Here is a 9,850-nt window from a genome sequence, read left to right as displayed (position 1 = left end):
GTAAAGGTATGAATTGGAGTTCAAAATATGTCCGAAGATGTTGCTGGCATTATCGGAAAATAATCAAATCTTCTGTGGATAATTTTGTAGCATATTTAAATGAAACAAGAGAAGAGGTCGTCTACCAAAGTGAGTTTTGATATTTAGCTTATTCTATTTTTATTTGATATATATGTTATAAAAATTCTCTTTTATTTTGTTTTTAATATTTGTTCTGTCCTTGCTTTTCTAGGGGTGTAACTGATATTTACAAAACAGATCCTGTACTGCAACAAAATCCATATGAACTTTACAATGAGAAAGTTAAATCAAGAATGTTCTTTAAAGAGATTGTCGATGATAAGTATACTTTAACTGATGCGGTATGTATATATCTTTTACATTGTGAACTTTTGATTTTATTTTATATTATATTTGACATATATTTATTTTTGTTTTATATTCAGCACATAGATGTTTTATTGTATTATATGAGGAAGAAACATATATATCACATCAATGAGTATCCATTTCCTCAACAACAACAGATGTGGACTTTAATGACACTTTAGAATTTGCATATAGTGACTGGAAGTGTCGTCCAGATTTGGACTGAGTTTGAATTTTGGAATGTGGGATTGGGATTTGGGCTTTGTCAGTATATATTGGGTGAGAATCGTAGATGTGGGATTCCATGGTCATTTGTGAAAAAAGTTTTCTGTCCGATTCGACTTCCTGCTCCAATGGTAAATGGTGAAATTCGCTTAAATTGTTGCATTCATTACTACCTGGCAGTTTTACACTTGAATGAGAAGACCATAGATGTATATGATTCTGTGTACGAGGGATATAAGTATGATGTTATAAAGACGCAACTTCTTTCTTATCAGCATTTCATTCCTGTGGTTATGGAGTATTGTAAATTTGGTGACTTGCATCCTACATTTGGGCATGTGTTGAACCATTTGATGTTCGCTGGAAAGAATCACCAAAACAGATAGGAAACACAAGTTGTAGTGCATTTGTTATAAGGTATGTTGATATGTTGATGCAGGGTAAAGATGTTATGACAATTGTGCCCAATACAATCAAATATTATCGGGAGTATCTTGGTTTTTGTCTATGGGGACAGGCAAAATGGAAACACAAATCAGGGTATGAAACTCTTCCAGAGATGGTTGGTGATGAATATGGAGATAATGGAAATAATTTTTGTAAATATCCTTTAGCATATGGCAGTCCTCAAGTGTAAATACCTTGATAAACATAGTTTTTTGCATTATATATTAAACATGAATACTTTGTTGATATATATGCAGATTTTATAGTTTGAATTTAAAATGTTTTGCTTTCTGTATATTATGCTGGAGAATCTAATATGTGAAAGAATATCATCCAGTAATTTTTATGGAATTCTAGCTTGTATTTTTTATATTATGCTGGAGAATCTAATATGTGAAAGAATATCATCCAGTAATTTCCTGTAAATTATGCTGGAGATATGTCATATTTAATATATTTTTGGTTGCTTTTTGTAAATTCAGATTTTCCCCCTATAATAATCCAGATTTTTTTACCCTAAATTCGGCCAATTTTGGTTACTCTCCTATAAATTATTATAGAAATGCTACTTATGAAGGCATAGAAGCCAATATATTATCATATGGAGAAGTTGAAAATTGTGAAAACTTGGTATCTAGAACAATTTACTGGAATTAAATAATTTAATATTTTATTTGTTGTATATTATACTGGAGTTATATAATATTAAACCACTGTGTCCCGTATTTAATACTGGACGTGAATAATGCAGATTTTTTATCCTAAATTCGTCAAAATTTGGTTACTCCCTATAAATTATGCTGGAAATGCTACTTATGAAGGGATATAAGCCAGTATATTATAATGGAGAAGTGGAAAATAGTGAAAACTTGGTATTTAGAATAATTTACTGTAATTAAATAATTTAGTATTTTATTTCCTGTATATTACACGAGAGTATATAATGTTAAACCATTGTGTCCCGTATTTAATACTGGACGTGAATAATGCAGATTTTTATCCTAAATTCGTCAAATTTTGTTTACTCCCTATAAATTATGCTAGAAATGCTACTCATGAAGGGATATAAGCCAGTATATTATAATGGAGAAGTGAAAAATAGTGGAAACTTGGTAATTAGAACAATTTACTGGAATTAAGTAATTTAATATTTTATTCCCTGTATATTACACTGGAGTTATATATATTTATAAACATATTGTCCTGTATTTAATACTGGACGTGAATAATTCAAATTTTTTTACCCTAAAGTTGTCCAATTTTTGTTATTCCCTATTAAATATGGTGGAAACGCTACTTTTGAAAAGATATAAGCCAATATATTATGACGGAGAAGTGAAAAATAGTGGAAACTTGGTATCTAGAATAATTTACTGGAATTAAATAATTTAATATTTTATTTCCTGTATATTACACTGGAGTTATATATTGTTAAACTATTGTGTCCCGTATTTAATACTGGACCTGAACAATGCAGATTTTTTTATCCTAAGTTCGTCAAATTTTGGTTACTGCCTATATATTATTCTAGAAATGTTACTCATGAAGGGATATAAGACAGTATATTATGATGGAGAAGTGGAAAATAGTGGAAATTTGGTAATTAGAACAATTTACTGGAATTAAATAATTTGATATTTTATTCCTTGTGTATTACACTGGAATTATATATTTTTTGTTAAACTACTATGTCCCGTATTTAATTCTGGACGTGAATAATGCAGAATTTTCGTATAATTTTCTTGAAAAGATTTTGATACTATGTTGATCGTATTCCATAATATCAGATACATAAAAGAAATATTACAAAGAACAATCACACATAAACATAGTAGAAGATAAAGAGCACCCAATGACAAAAACATAGAACAAAAACATAAAAAAAAGATTAAGCAAAACTAAGAATCATCTGTATCATCAAAATAATACTCCTCAATTTCTTGATATATCTTATCATCATCCGAATCAGAGATAATTATAAGATACTCGGGCAAAATACCACAAAGTCTCACGAGATCATTCTTCAACCTGTTGAAATCGTGATGCAACTGATTTTGTTCAATTATTATTCTGTCCATAAGATGAGGAAGATTCTTTAAGCTATATTCGAGCTTCGCATAGTCGTCCCTATTGGGATACTTGAAAGAATCAAAGTTCTGGACAACCTTGTCGAACGAGGTTGAATAACCTTCAGAACTACGTTCTACGTTCAACCTGTTCTTGAATGATTCATCAGCAAAAAACTGAGGTCTTATTCTTTCCCAATCAACCTTTATTTGTTCCCACTTTTGCATAATATTATCCATTGGAACTGTAACGACCCGACCCACACTGTGCATATATTGTCCGCTTTGGGCCTCGCCCTCACGGTTTTTTTCTCCCCTGGTCCAACTGGGGAAAATGCCTATGCACATGTAAGTCCAAGTCTTACTAATATAGCCCAGGACTCCCCCTCTCTTTTCCGTTGTGGGATTCCTGCGAGCTACAGTCCCATTGCCTCAGCACCTATACTGCACTCACCCCACCAACAGGAACACAACATCCCCGTTGTGGGTACCCACCCATCGTACTAGGTGAGAGTCGGCTCTGATACCAACTGTAACGACCCGGCCCACACTGTGCATATCTACTTTGGGCCTTGCCCTCACGGTTTTGTTCTCCCCCAGTCCAACTGGGGAAAAGGCCTATGCACATGTAAGTCCAAGTCTTACTAATATAGCCCAGGACTCCCCCTCTCTTTTCCGATGTGGGGTTCCTGCAAGCTACAGTCCCATTACCTCAGCACCTATACTGCAGATATAACGACCCGACCGGTCGTTTTGAACTTTTGCACTTTGATCTCCAGTTCCCGGGCATGACTTGCCCCGTGTAACGTATTATGACTGATGTAGATCATTGGTTTTGGTTTTCAGGAAAAATCGGAATGAATTTGAAGGAACAGTCTCAGTTGAAAGCTTTGAATTTGAAAGGTTTGACTAAGAGTTGACTTATTAGTATATGATCTCGGATCGGAAATTTTATGATTTGGATTGCTTCGTTGGGTGATTTATGACTTAGGAGCGCGATCGGAATGCATTTTGGAAGTCCGTGGAAGGATTTGGCTTGAATTGGCAAAGTTAATATTTTGGCGAATTCCGGTTGATAGGTGAGATTTTGATCTGAGGGTCGTAATTGAATTTTGAGAGTTGATGTAGATTCATTATGTCATTTGTGATGTGTGTGCAAAATTTCAGGTCATTTGGACGTCGTTTGGTCGACTTTTTGATCGAATTCGGATTTCGGAAGTTTTGGAATTCTTAGGCTTTAATCCGAGGGTGATTTGATGTTGTTTTGAGCGTTCCGAAGGTTGGAACAAGTTTGAATTATGTTATGGGGTGTGTTTGCATGTTTGGTCGGGGTCCCATGAGTCTCAGATAGGTTTTGGAAGAGTTTTTGGAAGATTTTGCCGTTTTGAGCATAAGCATGTAATGATCCAAAGATCCATTTTTAGTTCTAGAGATCGAAATTTGATTTCGAGACTTTCGGAATTTTGATAATGAATTATAGGACTGGTCTGGAAAGTTTGGTCTAATTTCATCAAGTCGCGATTGGGTTTTTGACACGAAACATGAGTTAATTGTTTAACGAACGAAATGGGTATTGAACTGAGCAAATGAGCTTCGAATTGAGTTTTTACTGAAGGGCTATGTTCGTATTATTATTTGTGACTCATAGAAACAAGAATCATCGAATTTCGAGTTCGTATGATGGAGTTAGAGCCTTTTTAGTGAAAAGAAAAGCTGCTGTAATTTTCTGGGCAGTTTCTGCATTTTTCGCACGTGTGAACAGTGACCGCACCTGCGTGAACAGTACCGTATACAGTACCCCGTGAACAGTACAGTGTGAACAGTACCTGACAGAATGTTAAGTTCTGGAAAATGGGACGAATCCCATTTTCCATTTTTACCAAATTGGAGCTCGGGGAGAGGCGATTTTCGGGAGATTTTCAGAGAAAACAACGGGGTAAGTGTTCTTAACTTAATTTTGGTTAGATTACCCGAATCTATTACTAGTTTTGGCATTTAATTGGTGATTTTAGTTGGGAAAATCTTGAAAACTCTCTTGGTTTAATTTGAAGATTTGAGGGTCGAGTTGATGTCGGATTTTAGTAAAATTGGTATGGTTGGACTCGTGGTTGGATGAGGTTTCATATTCCATAATTTTTGTCGGGTTCCGAGATGTGGGCCCCACGGGCAAAATTTTGAGTGCAATTTCGGATTTTTAATGGAAAATGTAGAATTTCATATGGAATTAATTCCTATAATTTTTATTAACTAAATCGAATTATTGTGGCTAGATTCGAGGCATTCAGAGGATAATTTGAGAGACAAAGGCATCGCGAGCTAGAGGATTAGCCGGTTTGAGGTAAGTAATGATTGTAAATACTGTCCTGAGGGTTTGAAACCTCGGATTATACGTCGTTGTGTTACTTTGAGGTGACTTGCACGCTGGATGACGAGCGTGGGGTAGAGCACCACTGGGGATTGTGACCTAGTCCGTCCCGAACGAATATTTTTAATGCGTATTTGATAGTTAATTGTTTGACATTATTATATTTTTGGGTTGTATGCCATGTTTTGGGCCTTGTGCCGACTTGTTGAGATTCTTAGGGGCATTTTTACTATCTTTCCTCACTCTATTTGTTTGAAAGCATATTCTCAGTCATGTTTTACCTGTTTATTGCTCAAATCTGGCTTTATCACTATATTCTTAACATGTGGAAATTGTTTTGGGCTGAGTTCCTTGTTTTACTGAGATAGACCGAGGGTCTGATTGTGAGATTGATGACTAAGATAGACTGAGAGTCTGATGGTGAGGTTAATGACTAAGAGAGGCCGAGGGCCTAGTTGTGAGGATTATATATCTATGGATCGGGCTGCACGCCGCAGCAATGTATATATATATATATATATATATATATATATATATATATATATATATATATATATATATATATATAGGATCGGGCTGCACGCCGCAATGATACCTATATAGATCGGGCTGCGTGCCGCAGCAATATAGCACTTGGACTGTAGGAGCCCCTCCGGAGTCTGCACACCCCCAGTGAGCGCAGTCGACTATTTATATGGATCGGGCTGTGCGCCAGCGATGCATGGATCGGGCTGCACGCCGCAGCGGTTACTTTGATTTCAGTTATTGTGAGAGATATACGGATCGGGTTGCACGCCACAACGGTTACTATATGGTACCAATTGAGCGTGAATGCTGAGTGCGAGTATTGATTGGTAAGAGTTGAGTCACGAGTGACAGAGAGGCTATCCCGAGGGGCGATAGATATATACATGCATATGAGTGGTGTTTTGCCTGAGAGGCCTGTTTATGGACTTATTAATTTCACTCCTCTTAAAATGAGTTTCTATCGAATATGTTGATTTATTGACTGTTTTCACTCATCTTTATATTGAGCCTCTGTCGGAAAGTTGCACAAATGTTTTAAAACAACTTTTATTTAAATTGGGGTTTAGAAGATGTTCAGAAATTAATCACTGATTTGACATTGGTTATTTCCACTGAGATTTTCAAGTTATGAAGTGTTTGTGATTACTGTTTTGCCCGAGGGGCTGTTTTACAAACTATGCTTTGCCCGAGGGACCGATTATGATTTTAATCTCTATTATTATTTTAAATGGTATTGAACCCCTACTGAAACTGTTGGAAGGTATTTCAAAGATGATTTTTACTAAAAGTTGGATTTTAAAAGGGAATATTGACTCGTATTATGATTTGAAAGCCTATTGTGTTTATTGAACCCAGCGTAAATGTGGATTCATTGTTTCCTACTTACTTACTGGGTTGGAGTACTCACATTACTCCCTGCACCTTGTGTACAGATTCAGGTATATCGGAACCCGGTAGCAGGTGTTGATAGCTCAGCCGCGGAGTCATTAGAGTTAGCAAGGTGGCTGCATAATGTTCGCAGCACTGCTTCCTTCCACTCATTGTTGTTACTGTATTTAGTATATTTTTAGACTTTTGTTGTATTCAGACCTTGATAGTTGCTCATGACTAATGACACCCCGATGTCGGGCTGGTATTCTATTTTGCAATGTTATTCCAGGATTTTATTATGAAACATTGTTTGATTTAAAGACTTAAAAATGACTATTAATGCTTAAAGGGTTAAGGTGAGTGTTGTGTCGGCTGTCCTTGTCTTCACGAGAGGCGCCATCACGACCGGGCCGGTTTGGGGTCGTGACAAGTTGGTATCAGAGCCTAGGTTATATAGGTCTCATGAGTCATGAGCAGGTTTAGTAGAGTCTTTGGATCGGTACGGAGACGTCTGTATTTATCCTCGAGAAGCTGCAAAACCTTTAGGAAAACTTCACATTCTTGAATTCTTATTGTGCATCCTTTGATTCATCTTGAAATGTAACTCTTTGAATTCCTTCCACGCGTTCGTATACGCATATGATCGCTCAGTATCAGATGTGCCTTGATGGTTTGTGATTTCCCGATCGAGGGGCGAGGTGTGATCTCTGTAAGTTGATGTTGGGCTAGTCTGAAGGACTTGAGGCCGGATCTTTGCATATGGCTTGACTAATGATCGACTCTGGAATCCTGAATCGACAAACAACGCGGTCGCGGACAAAGTCTGCCACGACTTTCTTAGTTACTGCTCTGTAAGATGCTGCTTCGACCTATTTGGTGAAATAGTCGATTGCTACTAGGATAAACTTGTGCCCGTTTGAAGCGGCAGGCTCGATTGGTCCGATAACATCCATTCCCCAGGAGGCAAACGGCCATGGAGAGCTCGTTGCATTGAGCTCATTTGGAGGTACCTTTATCATGTATGCATGTATCTGACAGCGGTGGCATTTCCAGACATACTAGATGCAGTCCGTCTCCATAGTCATCCAAAAGTAACCGGCTCGTAGTATCTTCTTTTCTAAGACAAAACCATTCATATGTGGACCGCAGGTCCCAACATGAATTTCCTCTAGTAGCCTGGATGCTTCCTTTGCGTTGACATACCTTAATAGTCCCAAATCAGGAGTCCTCCTATACAGGATTCCTCCGCTGTGAAAGAAGTTGTTGGACAATCTCTAAAGTGTGCATTTCTGAGTAGGATTTACAAGTTCTGGGTACTCTCGTTTTGCCAAATATTCCTTGATATCATGAAACCAAGGCTTTCCATCTGTTTCCTCTTCGACATGGGCACAGTAAGCTGGCTGATCATGGATCTTTACTGAAATGGGATCAGTGAAATTCTTGTCCGGATGTTGTATCATCGATGACAGGGTAGCCAATGCATCAACGAACTCATTCTGGACTCTGGGAACATGTTGGAACTCCGTTTTCGTGGACCTCTTTCTCAATTCCTGTACCTGATGCAAGTACGGGAGTATCTTAGAGTTCTTGGTTGCCCATTCTTCTCATACCTGATGTATAAGAAAGTCTGAGTCTCCAATTACTAGTAGCTCTTGAACATTCATGTCAATGGCCATTTTGAGCCCTAGGATGCAAGCTTCATACTCGGCCATGTTGTTGGTGCACGGGAACCTGAGTTTGGCGGACACTGGATAATGCTGACCAATTTCTGATACTAGGACTGATCCTATTCCAACTCTTTTGAAATTCACTGCTCTATCGAAAAACAGTCTCCAACCGTTATAGGGTTCTGCAATGTCTTCTCCTTTGAATGATACCTCTTCATCAGGAAAGTGCATTTTTAGGGGTTCGTATTCTCCATCCACGGGGTTCTCAGCAAGGTGGTCTACCAGTGCTTGTCCCTTGACTGCTTTCTGAGTTACATAAACAATGTCGAACTCACTCAACAAGATTTGTCACTTGGCTAGCTTGCCAGTGGGCATGGGCTTCTGAAAGATGTACTTCAAAGGATCCATCCTTGATATGAGATATGTAGTATAGGCACAGAAGTAGTGCCTCAGCTTCTGAGCTACCCAAGTTAAAGCACAACAGGTGCGCTCTAATAGAGAATACCGGGCCTCATACGGGGTGAACTTCTTACTGAGATAATAGATGGCCTGCTCCTTCCTCCCCGTTTCATCATGCTGCCCCAAAATGCAACCGAAAGCTCCATCCAATACTGCAAGGTAGAGTAATAAGGGTCTACCTAGCTTAGGCGGGACCAAGATTGGTGGTGTTGACAGGTACTCCTTGATTCTGTCGAAGGCCTTTTGGAAGTCATCAGTCCATTTGGTAGCGGCATCCTTCTTCAACATCTTAAAGATTGGCTCACAGATAACTGTAGACTATGCTATGAACCGGCTGATGTAGTTAAGTCTTCCCAAGAAACTCATCACATCCTTCTTGTTCTTTGGCGGTGGAAATTCTTAAATAGCTTTGACTTTTGATGGATCCATTTCTATTCCTCGGTGACTCACAATAAACCCAAGCAATTTTCCAGCAGGAACGCCAAATGCACACTTCGTGGGATTCAGTTTCAGGTTGTACCTTCGCAATCTATTGAAGAACTTCCTCAAATCTTCCATGTGATCAGTGGCCTTCTTAGATTTGATGATGACACCATCTACATATACCTCAATCTCCTTGTGTATCATATCATGGAAAATGGTAGTCATGGCCCTCATGTAGGCGGCCCCTACATTCTTCAGGTTGAACGACATCATCTTGTAACGGTACATTCCCCACGACCTAATGAAAGCCATTTTCTCAGCATCTTCTTCATCCATACAGATCTGATGATAACCAATGAAGCAATCTACAAATGACTGCAGCTCATGCTTGGCGCAATTATCAAATAGGATGTGTATGTTCGGCAAAGGGA

General features: G+C 38.1%; 1 protein-coding gene across 1 annotated transcript; it reads right to left on the bottom strand.

Moving 5' to 3' along the window:
• Positions 1-8,144: 8,144 nt before the first annotated feature.
• On the bottom strand, positions 8,145-8,768 carry LOC138875957 (uncharacterized). The gene is made up of 2 exons (XM_070154837.1): positions 8,481-8,768; positions 8,145-8,426 (listed from the first exon to the last, which is right to left on the bottom strand). The coding sequence occupies exons 1-2, from the start codon at positions 8,766-8,768 to the stop codon at positions 8,145-8,147; spliced, it is 570 nt and encodes a 189-aa protein (XP_070010938.1).
• Positions 8,769-9,850: the final 1,082 nt, after the last annotated feature.

The sequence above is a fragment of the Nicotiana sylvestris genome, chromosome 8 (genome assembly GCF_000393655.2).
Source record: "Nicotiana sylvestris chromosome 8, ASM39365v2, whole genome shotgun sequence".
In the NCBI taxonomy this organism is placed as follows: Eukaryota; Viridiplantae; Streptophyta; class Magnoliopsida; order Solanales; family Solanaceae; genus Nicotiana; species Nicotiana sylvestris.
Note: the sequence above shows the minus strand (reverse complement) of the source record. Positions and strands in the feature narration are given on the sequence as shown.

Excerpts from the sequence above, each read along its gene's own strand:
- LOC138875957 (XM_070154837.1), bottom strand. The coding sequence starts at position 8,768 with ATGCACTTTCCTGATGAAGAGGTATCATTCAAAGGAGAAGACATTGCA. Across the intron at positions 8,427-8,480 it reads CAGACTTTCTTATACATCAG|GTACAGGAATTGAGAAAGAG; the intron begins GTATGAGAAGAA and ends TACTTGCATCAG.